Source organism: Vipera ursinii (genome assembly GCF_947247035.1).
Source record: "Vipera ursinii genome assembly, chromosome: 1".
Classification (NCBI taxonomy): domain Eukaryota; kingdom Metazoa; phylum Chordata; class Lepidosauria; order Squamata; family Viperidae; genus Vipera; species Vipera ursinii.
Genome location: NC_139512.1, coordinates 228,815,331 through 228,837,223, shown reverse-complemented (window position 1 = coordinate 228,837,223; position 21,893 = coordinate 228,815,331). Strand labels below are relative to the sequence as shown.

Genomic DNA, 21,893 nt, shown 5'->3' with positions numbered 1-21,893 from the left:
GTGTGCCCCAAAGAAGTGCCGATCAGAAGTCAATCTGGTTGCTGCACAACAAGTCCCTGGGGAGGGTGGGGCCTTGCTCTGTGCCTGCGCACGCCCTCTGTAGGGTTTCTGCAGGCCGCTGCCAAGCAGCATGCTTTCCGGCAGCAATTGAGCTGGGAAAGAGCGGAGCGGGGGGGAGGAGGAGGCAGGGGGAGGCAGGGGGGAGGAAGGCGACACTGCGTACCACCAGCCAGGTGCTTGCATACCACCAGTGGTACGCGTACTACTGGTTGAAAAGCCTTGGCTTATACCCCTACAAGAATAAAATTATGCATGAAACCACAGTGATAAGCTGTGGCTAAACAACATCACATTGGGTACAGTAGTCTCAATTAGCTGTTGTCAGCCTTGTGTAACCTCTTTCCAAAGGATCTGCAGAAAAGAATGATCCTAAATGCTATGTTGAATGCCAACAAAAAATGAGTTATCCTAACCTGAGAAGGTGACTGGGAAGGGTTGTGATCTCAGATGATCTTCTGGAGCTGAAAAAATTCTCATAATCTTTCATGCTATACCTCTTGTTTGTTCTTTCTGCTGTAGAGTCCAACCGATGAAAGCATGCTGACCTCTGGGTTAGAGATATGCAAAATACGATTCACTCTGGGCTCTGTATCCATTCCTGGTGCTGCAGAGACTAATCTCAGTGAATTAAATGATATAGCAATTGTTCTGGATCATTGTGAAATTAAACCTAATTCCTAGCATTCAAAATGTATTCTTTCTTATTTTTTCAAAAACAATACATGCTGGGTGGGACCCAGAGATTCCATTCTGTTGACGAAAGGAACCTGTTTCTGAATTGTAGACGGTATATAAAGGTAAAGGTAAAGGTTCCCCCGCACATGCGTGCTAGTCGTTTCCGACTCTAGGGGGCGGTGCTCATCTCCGTTTCAAAGCCGAAGAGCCAGCGCTTGTCCGAGGACGTCTCCGTGGTCATGTGGCCGGCAAGACTAGATGCCAAAGGCGCACGGAACGCTGTTACCTTCCCACCGGAGTGGTCCCTATTTTTCTACTTGCATTTTTACGTGCTTTCGAACTGCTAGGTTGGCAGAAGCTGGGACAAATAACAGGCGCTCACTCTGTTATGCGGCACTCAGGATTCGACCCGCCAAACTGCCGACCTTCTGATCGACAAGCTCAGCGTCCTAACCCACTGTGCCACCGCATCCCTTAGACGGTATATAAGAAGTCTTTAAAGATTCCCTTGGAAATGCGGCATCTTTTAAAATGATTCTGGAGCAGTGCTATTGGCAAAAAATAATCTCAAATGTACAGAAACAAATGGAAGATATAAAATTCAACCTGGAGGGTGCTCAGTATTTGCAGCTTGTACATTTTTTTTAAAAAAAAACATAAATGGAACCATATGACCAGTTTAGATCTTGGTCAAAGCAAGTTCGTTTTTCTCTTATATTATTCCTTAAGAGAATGGTCTCCTGGTGATAGGTTTTAAGTACGATGTTCTATACTACTAATACAACTGTATCCTTCTTGCCAATACATTTATACTTTTAAGAAACCACAGAGGATGAACCTCTAATTTCTTGGTGGGCTGTAATAATACCTGTTTCGGGCAACTTTTTTTCCTCCAACTCTTTTGTTATGGCTTACATTCCTTTGAAAAGTGATATGGATATAGATGGTATTTAATTATTATTGTTATGGTTTTTCTTGAGAGACAGTCCATATAATAATAACACGCATATAATTTGCCAGTCCTATTCTGTTTGTGTGTAGAAACTGTTTTGAGTTTCCTCCTTAAAAAAAAATAAACTTAGCAGAAACAAAATCCTCTTGCTTATTCTATTGTTTTAACATATGTATATGAACAAAGTCTAATAAAAATATTTATATAACAATGAGGCAACATCCTTCACCTTGTCGACATTTTTTATAAAAACAAATTTTTGATTCTGAGGTTAAAAATCTTTGTATCATACAAGTAACACTGGCATTTGGTTTGTAAGATGTCTTAATATTATAATAAGGCTTTGCAGTCACATTTAAGTTTCAGCTAGTATTGGTTTACGCATTACAGTATAAGTGATGTTTATGTTTCTTTTAGTTTCAAATTTCCCCCCCTCTTTGCTCTGGATCAGTCTCCAGAAATACTGAGAAAGTTGCCAAATGTGTGCAGTTGTAATTGTTACAAGAAAGAATGAGGTTTGTTAATGAAAATGTTTATTGTTTGATTAATTCCTATCCGGATACAGTTCATTTTTATTTTATTATGTGGTTGTTTCTGTGTTAATTTTTTTTTTGTTTCATGTGATTATATTCTATGAGTTTTGATTTTTAATCATAAATAACTGGTAACCGTTATTAGATGGAGAACTCATTTTCCAAGCTAGTTCCAGAAAGTTCATAAAACATAAAACCATAAATGGTAAGGGTTGGAAAGGGCTTTGGTCCACCTCTCTTTCCAGTGTCAGCCTCCACTGGAGATGACCATCCAGATTCTATTTAAACAGCTGCTAGGAAGGAGAGGACACCACCAGCCAAAGCAATTGGCTTTTTTGTTGAATAATTTTTACAGTTAGGGAATTCTTGCTCTTCAATAATATTTCCTATCTTGCAACTGTAAATTCACTGTTTCTTGTTTTCTGGAAGAACACTAAGCAAATCTATTCTGTCATCTACAGCACTTGAGCTTTCTGAAGACATCTATCATGTCTTGCAGTCTTTTCTTCTCCAGATGACATATATCCAGGGTTTCTTACTCATTTTTCTTTCAATCTCCTTGTCTTGGTTCCTTTCCTTGGAATTAGTACTGCTTTGTAAAGCCTTAGTAAAATCACAGTTGGAATACTGCATCCAGTTTTGGTCACCACATTACAAAAAAGATGTTGAGACTTTGGAAAAAGTATAAAGAGAAGCAACTAAGATGATTAAAGGCCTGGACACTAAAACATAAGAAGAATAGTTGCAGGATTTAGGTTTGGCTAATCTAGAGAACAGAAGGACTAGGGGTGACATCATAGCAATATTCCAGTATTTGAGAGGTTGCCACAAAGAGGAGAGGTCAACTTATTTACCAAAACACCTTGTAGGCAGGTCAAGAAACAATGGATGGAAACTAATCAAGGAGAGAAGCAACCTGGAACTAAGGAGAAACAGGACAATTAACCAGTGGAACAGCTTGTTGTCAGAAGTTGTAGGTGCTTCATCACTGGAGGTTTTTAAGAAGAAACTGGACAATCACTTGTCTAAAATGGTATAGGGTCTCCTGCTTGAGCAGGGGGTTGGACTAGAAGACCTCTGAGATCCCTTCCAGCCCTATTCTGATTGATTGATTGATTGAATAAACTCCTTTTTGTTAGCCTTTCCAAAGCAATAGTGCCAAAATTAGACACTATATTATAAGTCAATGGCTCTTAAACTGGGGATAATTTGGGCATATCTTGGGGATAATGAAGCTATTTTAATTGCTTGTATGTGAGTCAGGGATCCAGTTGGGATTGCTATTGATGAGGCCTTCAACAGAGACAATTTGTTTTGTGTGGGTGAGTGCGGGGTTAATAACATTATTTGAGTCTGGGAAAATGGGTAATTGGGTTAAACAATTTAAGAGTTCTAGATATTTTAGGGGTACTGCATGTTTTCTGAACAATACAGAAGAGATATAATGTCTTCTTTTTATCTTGATTCTCTTGATATAGACTTGTTCTGCATTTGCTTTTTCTTGTAGCTGCACGACTCTCTTGACTTATATTCATATTGTGTTCCACCAAGACATATAGATTCTTTTTGCCTGTACTGTTGCTGGGATGACCATCCCAATCCTATAGTCAGACCTTTGATTTTTTTGAATCAAATGAAGGACTTTGCATTTGTCCATGCTGAAACTCATGTAAATGGTTTCTGGCTTATAAAATCCTTCTGAGTCATGATATTGTCTTCATTTATCTATGAGCCTTCTACAAATCTAATAAGTGTTTTTGCAAATCTGTATAAATTAGTGCAAATCTGAAAAATATTTTCTAAAACCTCATCCAAATCATTTTCAATTGAACAGCCTTTTGCCTAGAATAGAGCACTGCAGTAAGCCATATGGCACTTTCACCTTGTTGAAAAACACTTGATGTACCATTGTTAGTTGCAATTACTCAAGCAGTTCTTTATCCATCCAATAGTAGCAGAGTCCAGACCATATTTTCCTTTCTTCTTTTTGAAAGCCTTAAAGTCACAGTGTATTTGTCCAGCATATTCATACAGTTAACTATATTGATCATGCTGTCAAAAAAAGAACAGGTTGGTTTGAATGACTTATTCTAGATAAACTAATGCTGGTTACTGCTAAGCAATACCTTCCCTTTATTTACAAATGGCTTAATAATCTAATATTGATAACAGGCATTTCCACTTATTTATTACATATATTTTGTTGTTATCCAGGCTGTGCACCGCCCAGAGTCATGTTTTGTGAGATGGGCAGCTATATAAATTTGATTGATAAATTTAATTAATAAATACTTTTTATACTACCTAGTCCAGAGGTCTTCAAACTCGGCCCTTTTATGACTCATGGACTTCAACTCCCAGAATTCCTCAGCCAGTGTGCCTGGCTGAGGAATTCTGGGAGTTGAAGTCCATGAGTCATAAAAGGGCCGAGTTTGAAGACCCCTGACCTAGTCCATACAACCCCTGGTTGCTTACAGTGTAATATTTTTGAAAATTGGAACAACCTTTGCCATTTTATAGCCTTCTACCACTACTCTTGTCCTCCATGATGACTCAAAGAAAGGACCTCTGTGATGATGTTCCTAAGTTCCTTCAAGGTTGTTGGATGTTATTGAACTGGTTCTTAATACTGAAACTCATCTATGGTAGCCCAGAGCTTCTTGACTATTTCCTTACTTGCTTTGAATTGCCATTCCCTCTTTTAAATTATTCTGATTTAACTGTCATTGCCATGATTAGAGGATTTGGATGACGGTTGATACTTACAGGATAATTTTTTAAAATTGCTCTTAGGTATGACATACATTACTAAAATTCATTGCATCACAAATAGTGAATGTGCGCTTCTGGCTCTAAGTGACTGCTTCCACTCATTGTGTTTCCACTTGTTGGAGGTCTATATGAATAATGGCAATTGGAACTGACTGCAGAAATTGTCCTTTAATCAGTTCACGTTAGGAAGACGTCGTAAGAGTTGGTTGATCTGATTTTGCATTCTACTGAATCTAATCTCTTGTGTGAATGGTGAAAGTTTATATTCTGTTAAGAAGAGCTGCATAAATTCTGTATCCTATTATATGCATAGATCTGCACAACTAAGAAATTATTGTGCAGCTTTTCCTGTGGAACATCTTTCAGTTTTGATTTGTTTTTTTTTAAAAAAAGGATCTTTTGAAAACTTAATATTCTGCTGCTGTGTCATCAGGGAGAAATGGTCTCATAATATCCCCCAAATGAGATTTTTCTAAGCTCTACCCTTTGCTTCTCCTATTGAAATGAATTCCTTTCCCCTTCTCTAAGCTAAATGAGCATTTGTTATATATTCATACCAGTAAAACTAAATATGGGCACATTGTTTTTTTAAAAAAACTCTTTAATATTCTGCTTCCATGCCCTTTATTGTGCTTTTTTATTATTTTAGTTTTTTGAACAATAGTCTGCCAACTTTGAATATTTTCACAAGCACATCATGCTTTTCCAGAATGAAAGTAGTTTCAGGCCCAAAGCACACTCAGGACATACAAAGACGTCAATATCACAGTTCATGTAATGCAGGTGGACCTACTTGCTGGTATTGTAATTTCCTTGTCTTTAAATTTATTGAAGGTCTACATCAGGGGTCTTCAAACCTGGCCCTTTTATGATTTGTGGATTTCAACTCCCAGAATTCCTCAACCAGCGTGGAAGGGACATTTGCAGTTAGAATGGTTTGTTAAGGTTGAAGGAAGACAAGATGATAGTCTGGCTGATAGTTTCTCCTTTCTTTGCATAGGAATACCTCCAGAGAAGGAATGTGCAAACCATGGTAGTATTCAGATGTAAAGATAATCAATGCTTAATTCCTCAGTGATAACTCCAGGCTCATGTCTTCAGCTCTGCTCTCTTTCTATGCAAAGGAAGATTGGAAAACTTCATCTCCTAGTTTTTAACAAACTGTAGCTGATGCCAGTCCTATTTGTCCAGTTACGTGAACAAAATAATGGCTTCAGACCAATCAGGACACAGCAGATGGAAAAGAGCACAGAGAAGTTTCATAGTTTCCCTTTTTTGTGTGAATTACAAGATGAAAACAAAGATGCACACAAGCCTAAAACAACAGTTTGGTCATGCAGTTTTTGTGAGGTTTTAGCATCCTGATTGTAATTACAGTAATCCCACCGCTCTTGTAGAGTACGCCTTTCATTGCATAAAAATTAGGCTGATAGCTTACAGCTTTTGATCTGTATATTAACAACAGGAATGGATTATTCTATTTAGTGCTTTCACTCTTCCAATACAGAAAAATATGGAAGTTGCACCTGATATAATACTTTGTGCAACTTCCTCATACTTTAAGTTAATCTTATGCTTAACACCACTAATGCAAGTAAAATCCAGTGTGCGGAGCTGCTGGGCTAGATTGAAAAATATTTCACATCAAATGGCTGACTTACACACACACACACACACACACACACACACACACACACACACACACACGTATACACAAACTATGCCCACTTCATTCTACAGTAATTATGGAACATGTGTCTGCCACTTATATGAAAATTAGATATATTTTGATATATCCTAAAGTGTTGACAGAGCAGAATAGTATCAAGAATTCAAGAAAATTTACCACTAGGAAAAAAAATGAGAACATGATGATCATTAGTGAACTTTACACAACATGTTTAAAAAGATGTTTCAGGTGCTTTCTCAGCTGTCCAGTCCAAAAAATGCAATTATTTATCCTGATGCAAAGATTTCCTATTTTGTGTTTAATGTTATATACTACTTTATTACTTCATTTGCAAATGATTTATTCTATGCATTCTTTATAGAATCAGTTTGCCCAACAAGAATTCCTGTGGCATCTCGGGACGAAAAAGGATTTGATATACTTTTAGGCTTAGATGTGAAAAAAAAGGTGAAGAAAAGAATTCAGATTCCAAGTACTAATGTAAAAGCTTATGAAATCACTTCCCGGATTGATTTGTCAGAATTGACAAGGTACTTCTTTTTCCTGAGCTGAAAGTTCTTACGAAAGTTTGCCAGTTTTTTATTAGATAGTATACGTTTTAGAATGTTTGTAATTCTAAAATTATTTTATGTTTTTATTTTTGAAAAAAAAAATGTTTTCCAGAAATGTATTTCCAGAAGGCCTTCCTCCTTCATATGTATTTGTATCTACGCAGCGATTTAAAGTAAAAAAAACATGGGATTTGTGGAGGATCCTAAGCCAAGATGGAACACCACAAATAGCTGTTACTGTAATCGGGGAAAAGAAAACATTATCCTTTACTACAACAAACCTAGTCAATGGCAATCAGGTTGTTACTTTTACTGCACCCCGTGTAAAGGTAAAGAGCATATCATGTGTCAATTGAAAAAATCTACAACTATACGATGTGTTTACGTAAATGCAAGGAGATCCAATATTTCAGATCAAATTCAACCTAGATTTAGGACCAAGTTTGCAATTACATTCTGGAAGGTATTGTGCAATCTAATGGGATCAGATAAAGCATAAGGATATTCTCCGGGAGGCAATATGTTTATTAAAGGCACAGGTGACCTCAGTGACTACCTAACACTTCTCACTGACTGAGAAGAATACTGATGCTGAGGAGATCATTGACACTGCTAAACTCTGCTGAAGATGTTACCTAGCCTGATAACAAAATGTGGGAAACTAAGCTAAGAGAATGAACCTTCATCCTCACTTTTCATTGATTTTGGATTGCTGTTGGCTTATTCAACCTATCTGAAGAGTGCTAGGCTGGTATTCTCGCACTAATTAAATATGGACTGGTTTTATATTAAAGACTATTCTGAAGGGAAGAGTCTACCTAGAACAGAATGGGACTGACTACAGAAGTGGCAATTTATTATGAATATGTCCCATTTTTTTCAATAGATTTTAAATAGCTCTTTGATATGGTCAGATGGCTAATTCGTAACATCTGTTGTATTGACTGCACTGTTGATTCTCATCTGGAATGTATACAATGTATTGTACGCACCAGCTATTTTCAAAGGGGAATTGGAAATTTTACTTTGTCCAAACTTTACTTTTAGTTTGTCCAAATGTACATTTCTAGACCCAAATCATAACTATTGGTACTGATGTAAAAGCATTGACGGTTCGGGGCTAATGTATATAAATGAATGCTGCCTCCATGTTAGAAGCACACTGTCCATTTTTAGAATGTCTTTATTTATTGGCTAAAATAAAGATAGGTCAGCACCACTTGGGGCATGTTTGACGTGACATAGGTGTCTTCATTCCAAACTTATGTAGCAGTCTTTACCCAGGCATTTTAGTAACATAGTTTAACTTTGGTTTAACTTATTGGACTAGGACCTAGATTCATTTTTCTGTGGGGTAGGTTATAAAAAGGTGGTGTCTTATACAGCTTTCATGCTGCTCAGCTTGAGTTTCCTGTTTGTTTTGGGAAGATGACCTCTGAACGGCCATAGACAGCATGCTCCAGATAGTGCTGGGTCACATTTCCTAGCACGTCTCACTATTGCCTGTCCTGACTTGGAATACTGGGAGGGCTAGTATTGCAACATCTGGAGGGTATCACCCTTATTGCTATTGTAAACTACCCAGGGTAGCCCCATGATGTGATGGATAGCAAATATATTTAATAATAATACATAAATAAACATTCTATGGTTCCCTGAAGGCCTCTAGCAAAGAATGGCAGACTACTCTTTCAAAACTGAGATACAAACGTTTTCTAAAGAAGATGGATATGTTCTGCTCTGCCTATTCTGCTTTCCACATAGGCACTACTTGACAATATTAAGAATGTATTTTTAGAAAAAAAGATTTTTGAGTCCCTCTGATTGGTTTTTAGCATGAGTAGTGGGCTATATTAAGTTGTTGCAATTAACGATGCTTCAAGGTTATATGAATGACAGTGTAAGTCTCAAAAGCATGTAAATCAGTTGAGTAGGAAAATGACTATTCTCTCCCATTGTTTTTCTAGATGTTGTTTGATCAAGGCTGGCATCAAATTCGTCTCTTAGTAACTGAAGCTGATGTAACATTGTACATAGATGATCAAGAAACTGAAACAAAGCCATTGCAACCTGTTGCAGGAATCTATATTAGTGGAGTGACTCAAATAGGAAAATATACAGGAAAAGAAGAGACTGTGCAGGTATAAACCTATTCAGATTGCAGTGTTTTATGAAACAGAAATAAATCTATGCACATTAGTATAATAACCTGATCTCATAGCTTAAACTTAGGCCAGTTAAATTTAATGGACTTTGCAATGAATGAGCTACATTCATTGGTGGCTTTGATTTAGTGAAGGGCACTTTTATTTAGATTAATACCAGTACATATTAGCTGTGTTTTTTTTTTACCCATTTAAGACCCTGCTATCTGTGAAAGCTCTTCCTGAGGGCTGGTAGGTCTTCTGATCCAGAATGGGGAGTTGCTGTGCCTAGAGGGACTTAGTGGTAACCAGGTGCTTTGGCTAAAGAAATTAGGAGTGACATCTGTGAGCAGAGGGAAACACAGCTCAAGGCCTGTGGGCTCTGTGACTGACCCTCAGTCCCATTTATGGCCTTCTAGCATCCTGGGATCAGACATACAAAATTCAGCAGCAAAACAGGTGAAGTCTGGAAGCACCTTTTTAAAATCCTCTTAGAAGAACATTAACTAAATTGCTTCTGCAAAGACTTGGGGGGAAATGGTAGAGGTAGTGGAATGTAGAGATCTACAGAATGGGCCTCTTCAGTAGTTCTCAGGCTGGACACTGTTAATCGGGTTCAGTCAATAGGCTGCTTGTCCCATCAGGTCAACCTCTTTTCAAAGGCATCTTTTAATTTACTGTTAAATGGCATCTTCCACTAAGCATTATTTGGCCAAAACAAATAGTGCAACCCTATTGTTTCTAAAAAGGTATGGATGTCTTAGGTTTATTTTCCTCTTCTGTTCAATCATGTGTGATTCTCAGAGACTGCCTGGATAAGTCCCTGCAGTTTTCTTGGCAAAGGTTTTTCAAAAGCGGTTCCCTCCTTACAAGGGCCGAGAGACTGGGACAGGTCCAAGGTCATTCAGCTGGCTTAGTGCCTAGGGTGGGACTAGAACTCCCAGTCTCCCAGTTTTTAGTCTGGTGCCTTAATTATTATACCAAACAGACTTCGCTGTAGGACTTTTTTATTTGTTCCCTCCTCTTCCCCTTTATCCAGATTACCTTGTTGGATAGCACTTGGCAAGTGATCACCAGGAATGGGATCACATCCCCTCTGTTCATGTCCACATGTCCATATAGCCCACTGAAACCCCAGGAGTGTATTCTGTCACTGTCACGGACCATGGGGGAGGACCAGATAATGGTGACCTTTTTGGCTATATAAAGGCCTGTTAAGATGTCATAAAAAATACTTGTCCAAAGAATGCATAATTTCTGCTTTACAGTTTGATGTCCAAAAGCTAAGGATTTATTGCAGCCCAGAACAAAACAGCCGTGAAACAGCCTGTGAGATACCTGGCGTTGTGAGTATTATAGAAGATTACTAAGAACTGTTGGATATTTCTCAATAAAAAGCTGGGGAAATTGGGAAAAAGAGCTGAGAAAAGAGATTCTGAGAATGGGTTTGTCTTTGGAAGAAAAAAAGGAGCTTGTGCTAAAATTATGTTAACATAAATAATATTCTAGGAATTTAGGCTGCTCTCCATCAGATAACTTGTCTAAAATTCCACAGGGATGATTTTTTTTCCCTTCCAAAATCTGCTTGATTGCTCCTGACTGAGACGAGTATTTACAGATCTGTTTGCTGAGAGACAATGGTCAGAAATTAGTTTTCTGGTTTTTGGCAGTTTCAAAGGATGAAAAGAAAGGCTTGCTTGTGTGTGCATGTTTTTAAAAAAGTTTTAATTCCGTTATTTTTCCCCCTTTTCATTTCAGAATGGAGAGGTAGGCCAAACAATGTATAATATTCATACAAATGTAAGGTAACATTTGCTTTTTTTACATTTCTAATAAACTTTACTATTAATCAGGTGAGACAGGAATGTATTGTGTATTTGGAATATGGGATAGAAGGAAATGTGGAATTTTATTGTTTGCAAAACATTTTTTTACCTCCATGCTGAGGGATTCTTCTTTAAGTAAATAATTCAGTTGAAAATTTGTTTCAATTTTTATGTTATCTTGAACTAAATTTGGCCTACAGACTATCTTCCATTACTCATTACTAAACTATTTTTATATTACTTGTTGTTGTTGTTGTTAGCTGCGAAGTCGTGTCCGACCCATCGCGACCCTATGGACAACATTCCTCCAGGCCTTCCTGTCCTCTACCATCTTCTGGAGTCCATTTAAGCTCACGCCTACTGCTTCAGTGACTCCATCCAGCCACCTCATTCTCTGTCGTCCCCTTCTTCTATTGCCCTCGATCTTCCCCAGCATTAGGCTCTTCTCCAGGGAGTCCTTCCTTCTCATTAGGTGGCCAAAGTACTTGAGTTTTAGCTTCAGGATCTGGCCTTCTAAAGAGCAGTCAGGATTGATCTCCTCTAGGACTGACCGGTTTGATCGCCTTGCAGTCCAATGGACTCGCAGGAGTCTTCTCCAGCACCACAGTTCAAAGGCCTCAATTCTTTGGCGCTCAGCCTTTCTTATGGTCCAACTTTCACTACCATACATTGCAACTGGAAAGACCATAGCCTTGACTATACGCACTTTTGTTGACAGGGTGATGTCTCTGCTTTTTAGTGTGCTGTCTAGATTTGCCATGGCTTTCCTCCCCAGGAGCAAGCGTCTTTTAATTTCTTGGCTATAGTCCCCATCTGCAGTGATCTTGGAGCCCAGGAAAATAAAATCTGTCACTACCTCCATTTCTTCCCCATCTATTTGCCAGGAATTGAGAGGGCCAGATGCCATGATCTTGGTTTTCTTAATGTTAAGTTTCAACCCAAGTTTTGCACTCTCCTTCTTCACCTGCAACAAGAGGCTCTTTAGTTCTTCTTCACTTTCTGCCATTAGAGTGGTATCATCTGCGTATCTTAGGTTGTTGATATTTCTTCCGGCAATCTTAATTCCAACTTTTGATTCATCTAGCCCTGCCTTTCTCATGATGTGCTCTGCATATAAGTTAAATAGGCAGGGCGACAGTATACAGCCTTGCCGGACTCCTTTCCCAATTTTGAACCAATCAGTGGTTCCGTGTCCAGTTCTCACTGTTGCTTCTTGACCCGCATATAGGTTTCTCAAGAGACCAATAAGATGGTCTGGTACTCCCATCTCTTTAAGAACTTGCCACAGTTTGTTATGATCCACACAATCAAAGGCTTTAGCATAGTCAATGAAGCAGAAGTAGATGTTTTTCTGGAACTCCCTAGCTTTCTCCATGATCCAGCGTATGTTGGCAATTTGATCTCTAGTTCCTCTGCCTCTTGTAGGATTTTAAGCATGACTTTACTAGCATGAGAAATGAGTGCAATGGTGCGATAGTTTGAACATTCTTTGGCACTGCCTTTCTTAGGAATTGGAATGTAAACTGATCTTTTCCAATCCTGTGGCCACTGTTGAGTTTTCCAAATTTGCTGGCAAATTGAGTGTAGCACTTTTACTGCATTGTCTTTTAAGATTTTGAATAGCTCAGCTGGAATACTGTCACCTCCACTAGCTTTGTTGTTGCTCAGCTTTTCTAAGGCCCACTTCACTTCACATTCTAGGATGTCTGGCTCGAGGTCAGTGACCACCTCATTGTGATTATCAGGGACGTTAAGCTCATTCTTGTATAGTTCTTCTGTGTAATTTTGCCACCTCTTCTTAATCTCTTCTGCCTCTGTTAGGTCCCTGCCATTTTGGTCCTTTATCATGCCCATTTTTGCATTAAACGTTCCCTTCATTTCTCCAATTTTCTTGAAAAGATCTCTGGTCCTCCCTATTCTATTGTTTTCTTCTATTTCTTTGCACTGTTCATTTAAGAAGGCATTCTTATCTCTTCTAGCTATTCTCTGGAATTCTGCATTCAATTGGGTGTATCTTTCTTTTTCTCCCTTGCCTTTTGCTTCCCTCCTTTCCTCAGCTATTTGCAAAGCTTCCTCAGACAGCCATTTTGCTTTCTTGCATTTCTTTTTCTTTGGGATGGTTTTGGTTGCTACCTGTTGTACAATGTCGCGAACCTCTGTCCATAGTTCTTCAGGCACTCTGTCTATCAGATCTAATTCCTTAAATCTATTTGTCACCTCTACTGTATATTCAACAGGGATATGATTTAATTCATACCTGACTGGCCTAGTGCTTTTCCCTACTTTCTTCAGTTTAAGCCTAAACTTTGCAAGGAGAAGCTCATGGTCTGAGCCACAGTCAGCTCCTGGTCTTGTTTTTACTGACTGTATAGAGCTTCTCCATCTTTGGCTGCAGAGCATATAGTCAATCTGATTTCTGTGTTGACCATCTGGTGATGTCCATGTGTAGAGCCGTCTCTTGGGTTGTTGGAAAAGAGTGTTTGCTATGACCATCGTATTCTCTTGACAGAATTCTATCAGCCTGTGCCCTGCTTCATTTTGCACTCCAAGGCCAAACTTGCCTGTTATTCCAGTTATCTTTTGGCTTCCTACTTTAGCATTCCAATCCCCCATGATGATAAGAACATCATTTTTTGGTGTTAGTTCTATAAGGTGCTGTAGTGCTTCATAGAACTGGTCAATTTCATCCTCTTCAGCACTGGTGGTTGGGGCATAGACTTGGACTACTGTGATATTGAATGGTTTGCCTTGGATTCGAACTGAGATCATTCTGTCATTTTGAGGATTGTATCCCAGTATTGCTTTTCCTACTCTTTTATTGACTATGAAGGCTACTCCATTTCTTCTGAAGGATTCTTGCCCACAGTAGTACACCTGATGGTCATCTGAATTAAATTCACCCATTCCTGTCCATTTTAGTTCGCTGATACCTAAGATGTCAATGTTCAGTCTTGTCATCTCTTGTTTGACCACGTCCAGCTTTCCTTGATTCATGGATCTTACATTCCAGGTTCCTATGGAGAAAAAATCTTTACAGCATCGGACTTTCCTTTCACCACCAGACACATCCACAGCTGAGCGTCCTTTTGGCTTTGGCCCAGTCGCTTCATTCTTTCTGGCGCTACTAGTACTAGCCCTCTGCTCTTCCCCAGTAGCATATTGGACGCCTTCCGACCTGAGGGGCTCATCTTCCAGCGTCATATCGTTTTGCCTTTTGGTACTGTCCATAGGGTTTTCATGGCAAAGATACTGGAGTGGGTTGCCATTTCCTTCTCCAGTGGATCACGTTTTGTCAGAACTCTCTGCTATGACCTGTCCGTCTTGGGTGGCCCTGCACGGCATAGCTCATAGCTTCATTGAATTACGCAAGCCCCTTCGCCACGACAAGGCAGTAATCCATGAAGGGGATTATATTACTAGGAGCATTCAATGCTCACATTGATGAAATATGTCTATGTATGTAAAATATACACATGCATACTTAATTCATATTTATATTCTTTGCAAATACATAGATATAAATACATATACAATATGGAAAATGGATATATTCTGTTTTTAAGGCAAATAAGGTGCTAGAAAGTATTCAATTTTTTTGCAGTTATGAGTTAATTCTTGGTGATTTATTTCAGTTATACATCAAAAGAGAAAATATCTAGAATTTGGAACATATAAGGGATGATTCAGTGGAAATTTCTCTAATTACAGGCCCAGGAGAAAATCCTTGATGGATAATCCTTACATTAAAAAAAGTGTGAACTTGTTACTTTGTTCTTTGCAATAAACAGATAATGCTCGAGCACTTCTATGTGAAACATTCTGAAAGCAGGGCTACTTCCCCCCCCCCCAATATAGATGTTACTGTGGGGACTAAAAAGACTTATTTTTATAGACAGTGCAAGCAAGAATTGTTTGTCTCAGAGAAGACCATCCCTTAGCAGTCTGTATGATTTGATGATACTTGATACTTTTTTTGTTCCAATCTTAGCAGAATTCTTTGCCAGGTGAACCCAGACTGTTTCTCCGTTTGACCCAGGAGTGGGCTGAGAGGGCTACTGTGTAGGTGGGGATGTATTGCACAGGTGGGAAGGATTATGTTTGGGGAGGGTTTTCATTTTAATTGTGATATGCCTGTTTAGTACTTATAGTACAGGAATCAATTACCCCCTTCCACAAGATAAGAAGAAACTATGTCTTCAGATTTCAGCCGTTATGATCCAAGAGGCTTCCACACAGGGGTGCACCTAATGCATCCTTGTTCCTGTCAATAGAATCTATGCTGAAGTGCAGCTAATTTTTCTATATCTGATTCATGGATCCTTCAGAATTATCCATCTCCTCCAGAGGGGAGAAGAGTGGCTTACAGCATTCTGTGAACGGCACCTAGGATTTTAAATTATATTTTTTTCCATAGAAAATCTGTAGGAATAATTAAGTTATTTCCTAGGAAACAGAAGCTGCCCTCCGATTTCTTCAGCAAATTTTCTGTTGCGATTATGAAATTGCTATTATATCATCAAAGCTGGTTTGATTATCTTTGGGGATTTTAGTGGAACAAGTGTGAAAATTATATTGGAGTTGGTATTTGAAAATATTTGTTTTCTTGAATAGTGCAAGAATGGACCCAGCGATGTAGGATCGACACCACCTCCTTGTATTTGTCCTCCAGGAAAACAAGGACCCCCAGGCCCCAAAGTGAGTGGACTTTAGATCTAATATAGGTGGTATTTTACATATACAGTTGAGATAATAGAAGTATTTGTGGATTAGTGCATCACTGGCTAATCAAGTTGTCAAGAACTGAACTTTTTCAGTACTAGAAACTTTATTCAAAAACCACGTTCCGACTATTTTGCCCTTCATATTGTCCATTCTCCTCAATTTTTTAATATCCATGTCTTCATGGAAGTCTTAATGGCCACTAAGTAGGACTTGAGTTTACAATAGAATTAATCACTCTAGAGATAGTTGAAATAATAGATAGATGCGTTGCAGATTTAAGCTTAAGTAGTCATTTCAGAATTTAGCAGTCCTCCTTTAGAAGACTAAATTGCACAAAAAAATCAGTGAAATGTCAAGATTATGATTTCCCGTGTGAAAAGCTTTGCTGTACTAAAAAAAAAGGAATTATTAATTTTGTGATATATAGTAGGAGGAAAGAATGGAGAAAAGTAAAATAAACAAAACTGTGTTTTATTTTCTCCTCCCTGTCAGCGCCTGCCAACTTAACAGTTCAAAAACATGCAAATGCAAGTAGATAAATAGGTACCACTTCAGTGGGAAGGTAACAATGCTCCGTGACATCATGCTGGCCACATGACCACAGAGAGCACTGGCTAAATGGGCTTGAAATGGAGATGAGCACCACTCCCCCCCAATAGTCAGCTATGACTAGTGGAGTAAAATCTGCAGGGACTTCTTTACATTTACTTTTACTTCACTATTAGACTGAAATTGTAAATGAGCTTTTTAGTGAATTAATATCTATATTTTTAAAAATGTAAATATAGATAGTGCACGACTTACAGCCATTTGTTTAATGACCTTTTGAAGTTACAACAGCACTGAAAAAAGTGACTTAAGGTCATTTTTCACACTTATGACCATTGCAGCATCCCCATGCTCACGTGATCAAAATTTGGTTGCTTGGCAACTGGGATGTATTTATGACTGTTGCCCTATTCTGGCATCATGTGGTCACCAGCTGGCTTCTGATGAGCAAAGTCAACGGGGGAAGCCACATTTACTTAATGACTGCATGATTCACTTAACAACTGCAGTGATTCTCTTAACAGCTGTGGCAAAAAAATGTTGTAAAATGAGGCACAACTCATTTAACAACTGCCTCACTTAGCAATGGAAATTTTGGGCTCAGTTGTGGTCATAAGTCAAAGGCTACTTGTATAACAAGGCCCACATAATGGTAGACCAAGAGTATATAGAAAATGGGAGTTTGATTTTTCTTCCTTACTGTGGTCTTTATAAAATTTACTCTTCCCAAGCTGCCATTGACAGAAAATCCTCTGTTGATTCCAGTGCAAGATATTTTAATTAGGATTATAACAGAATAGAAAGCATTATATAAAAAAATTCCCTGTACAGTTTAGTCCCAAGATTCCTTGGACTTCTCTGAAGCTGCTATTTGAATTTCTTAAAATGTGCATGTTGACTGCATTTATAAAATGAATATTGTATAAATATGGATGTGAGGGAAGAATAATAGTTCATTAAACTTGTATGCCATCTAACTTTCAATGACTTTGGGTGGCGTCAAAGTATCACAACTTTTACATCCTTAAATTAAATTTATTTATTTATTTATTTATTAAATTTTTATACCACCCTTCTCCTGAAGGACTCAGGGCGGTGTACAGGGCAATAAATATCAAAATATAAATACAAAAGTTAAAAGAAGTTAAAAGAATTAAATAATCGTGCGCAATATAATACAATGCTTAAAACTATGTTAAAATTAGATCCAACCCTAAACCCATCAAACCAGGCCAGATTGTTCAAATAAATAAGTTTTTAAATCGCGCCGGAAGGAGCGAAGGTCAGGGGCCATCCGGAGCTCAACCGGCAAGCGGTTCCATAGGTCTGGCGTGCCCACAGAGAACGCCCTCCCCCTGTCATGCTATAGTGGGATAATTCTGTGAAGACATCCTTGTGTACAAGACAGGTGTGCAACGTCTGAGTACGTAATCTCCTAGCTTTTTTGGTACACAGAGTATATCACAATAACTTCAGTTGGTACAGAAAGGAAGGAGTGAGTGAGATACAGGGCATGGAGTGAAAAAAAAGGACCATCTTCCTTATATTATATTCAAGAGTGACAGATTAAGGAAAAGAGAAAAGAATTCCTTCTCAGTTTTTCAGAACTCCCTGCTCAGTATTTAACAAGATAAAGCAATAATAGATAACTGAATTATTTTCATGCTGCTTGAAAAGATATCAGAAAAGGAAAAAAAAACATTTTTCTTGTGTTTTTCTTAAATTTTTCTTAAATTTCTTATTTTTTTTCTTAAATGATCCCACTCCATATAATAGAGAAACAAAACAGTTTCCTAAATACCTCCAGTGTCAACCATTTTAATATTTTTATAGGATGAGGAGCGAATGTTTTAGGATGAGAGGAAGACACCCCCTCCAAACTCCCCCTCCCCCCAAATTGAACCTTTCCTTTATCCTGTAAGCACTGCAGGATAGTTGCAATTTCAGCTGGCAATGAAGGATCCCTTTTAGAGGCTGGATAAGTGTTTTGTGAGTCCCACCTTATTCTGCACTTTCTCTTATTTCTAGGGTGATTCGGGACAACCTGGGAATCATGGCTTCCCTGGAGAACCTGGTCCAGATGGTAAGCCTGTGAGTACTAAAAACTTAGTCATCTTCAGTAGTTTTTAAGGCAAAACTGATAATAAAATGGATCAGGATGTTATTGTGAATAAACAAATAATTCAGCCTAGAAATACTCCTTAATACAAAGAATTAAGATTCCTACTTTAAAAGGTTTGGTATGCCAAAAAGTAAGTATTAATATTTCCCTTACAATTTAGTTCAGCTTTTTGTATCATTTCCCAAAGTTAATTCTATCTTTTGTAGCCCTTTAATTATACTGCTAGTTATTTTATTTTTATTTTTATTTTAATTCCATTTATATCCCGCCCTTCTCCAAAGACTCAGGGCAGCTTACAAGCTTAGCAGTAGCCTTCATTCTATGTATATGCCTGCTTATTAGGGCTTTCACACCCCCCCCCAAGTGGCATTATTACAAAGTCAGCTTAATTGCCCCCAACAATCTGGGTCCTCATTTTACCTACCTCGGAAGGATGGAAGGCTGAGTCAACCTTGAGCCTGGTGGGACTTGAACCTGCACTAATTGCAGGCAGCTGGTGTTACTTAAGGAGGCATTAGCCCACTGCTCCACCAAGGCTCTTAAAGATACTTGCATGTAGCCCACCCCCCGTAAAATGAATTTTGCTCAGCTTGGTGCCCTCGAACTATCTTGGGCATTTTTAAATTATAAAATAAAAAAAATATCTCAAAAACATCAAATTACCAAAGGCAGGTATAGAAGCCTTTCACAATGTGAAATTATTTTATATTTGTAAATGGTCAACTTTGCTGCTATAAAAATGTTCTTACAGTTGCAGTGAAAATATTTTGGATGCTATGTTGAATTAATTTAGAAATGCTAGCTTCATAATAGTAGCATTATAAGAGAAATTGCAGAACCTTCTACAGGCCAATCCACTTAGCGTGCTTTTGATTAAAGCATATTACAAAAGATATCTAAAAAATTAGGTTAGTTTAAACTCTTTCCTAACAATTAAAGTAAAGGCAAATGAAATACTGAAATGGAATATCTTCAAAGTTCTGATCTTTCTCCAGAATATTCAGTTCTTTTAAATATATTCAATGAAATCAGTCTTAATTAAGTTTCTAGATTTTTTTTAAAAAAATTAACAAATAAAACAGCCTGGTCTTTATTATTTTTAATGCTGCTTTGGGTGCACTTTTCTTGCTCACAATATGTTTTCCCCTGAATTAATAATACTTCTATATTTCTACAAGGCTGTTGTCTTTTTTTGGTGGCCAGAGTATGTTTGATTTCTGTATCAGTCCTACATGGAAAATCTGAGATAAATGCTTGTTGGAAACTATATAAATTTTAGGGATATTGCCAATTGCTTGAGGAGCTCCATGTTATAAGTTGTCCAAATTTTCTTATTTTGGTTCCTTAGTTACATTTTGGCCATGCTCATAGGTAGAACAGATGGTTGAAATTATTATGGTGGTTCCCTTTGGATGCTAACACTGTACTGTTATGAATAGCAGTACCAAAAATACATATTTCCATGTATTGAAGATTGTAACGGGGGAGAGTCCAAGAATAAATAAATCCTAGTATAATGTTCAGAGAGGACCAACAGCTAGCAGAATCAAGATCTTTTAAAAAATGGTTGCTTTTTTATGGGGGAGGATTTACTTGAATAGTTCAGTTAATTATAAATCTATGAGTTTGCTCAAATGCTGAACTCTGCAACAAAAAAAGGAAAAGTACTTCATATAAATTGAAAGATATACCGTTTTATTTAGCTCTCTTGATGTCTGGAAAGCAACAAGAGGGCACAGGCTGGTGAAACTTACTGTAAGGAACTGTAGTAGATTACATGACATCATCCCATAATTTATCTTCCCCAGAGTAACCCTTTGTCAATACTCTCAATAAATTCTGTGATTAATTAGCAACCTGAGCCTAGATTTTCTCAGACCAATATTCTTCACAATACAGACAGTATACAGGTAGTCCTCAACTTACAACCACAATTTGAGCCCAAAATTTCTGTTGCTAAGCAAGACAGTTGTTAAATGGGTTTTGCCCAAATTTATGACCTTTCTTGCCACGTTTCTTCAGTAAATTATCGCTGTTATTATGTTAATAATACAATTGTTAAGTGAATCTGGCTTCCCCATTGAGTTTGCTTGTCAGAAAGCTGCAAAAGGTACAACTGCAACCATCATAAATTCATGCCTGTTTTGATCACATGACCATGGGGGATGCTGCAATGATTGTGAGTGTGAAAAACAGTCACTGTTTTCACTGCCACTGTAACTTTGAATGGTCACTAAACAAATGGTTGTAAGTTGAGGACCACCTGTATTTTGAATAGTTCTGGATAATACTGCAGACAGAGATTGATGCAGAAAAATGAGGGGAACTAAAGACCAGAAATTCTGCATGCACTTTCCCTGAACCTATGATTGGGGCTTTACAACACTGCTATATCTCTCTCTGGCATGTCTGCATATATTGATGAACATGGGAAAGAGCCTTGTAGGGGCATAATGTTTAACAACATGCAATGTGGTCCGTGTTCAGAGTCTTCCTTGTTATCAGGGGAATTCTACCTACATGATATTGTTCCGTGAGTATAGCTGTATGTGGTTAGCAGACATTAGCTGGTTATTTCCAGAAGGGCATCTTGAAAAATTAAACAGTGGCAGTTCATGTTTCCAATCCATGAAATCAAAATAAATTCTATAGCAGTAATGTATTTCCTGTGTTTTTGCATCATAGATCTCCATATGAGTCTCCTCTGCCTAGCAAGCAATCATAGCTGGGATGGACAAATTTTTGTCCATTTGGGGCATGAATTTAATGATGCAGGAGTGTTAGGGCAGCTTTTCCGGTTCCTATCCTTGTCAGGAAGAAAATGTATTTTCCTCGTGCAACACAATAAGGATATATTTTATTTAGTGGAGATATAATCCACTAAATAAATAATAATGCCTTGGTAAGTCTACACTTGGAATACTGCATGCAGTTTTGATTGCTACAATATAAATAAGATGTTGAGATTCTAGAAAGAATGCAGAGAAGAGCAACAAAGATGATTACGGGGATAGAGGATAAAACATATGAAGAATGGTTGTAGGAATTGGGTATGGCTAGTCTGATGAAAAGGACTGCAGTGTTCTAATATTTGAGGGGTTACCATAAATAAAAGGGGCGTCAACCTACTCCAAGGCATCTGAAGGCAGGAGAAGAAGCAATGGGTAGAAACTAATCAAGGAGAGAAATAAGGAATAATTTTCTGACAGTGAAAACAATCAGTGGAACACCTTGCTTTGAGAAGTTGTGGGTGCTCCATCACTAGAGGTTTTAAAGAAGAGATTGGACAGCCATTTG

General features: G+C 38.0%; 1 protein-coding gene across 1 annotated transcript in view; it reads left to right on the top strand.

The window, feature by feature from the left end:
• Window positions 1-21,893, top strand: part of COL21A1 (collagen type XXI alpha 1 chain) — a 110,126-nt gene that overhangs the window by 35,394 nt on the left and 52,839 nt on the right. The window contains 7 exon segments of the mRNA XM_083349123.1: window positions 7,044-7,212; window positions 7,346-7,562; window positions 9,201-9,374; window positions 10,646-10,723; window positions 11,136-11,144; window positions 15,815-15,898; window positions 18,503-18,565. Coding sequence (XP_083205249.1) covers window positions 7,044-7,212; window positions 7,346-7,562; window positions 9,201-9,374; window positions 10,646-10,723; window positions 11,136-11,144; window positions 15,815-15,898; window positions 18,503-18,565 — 794 coding nt within the window.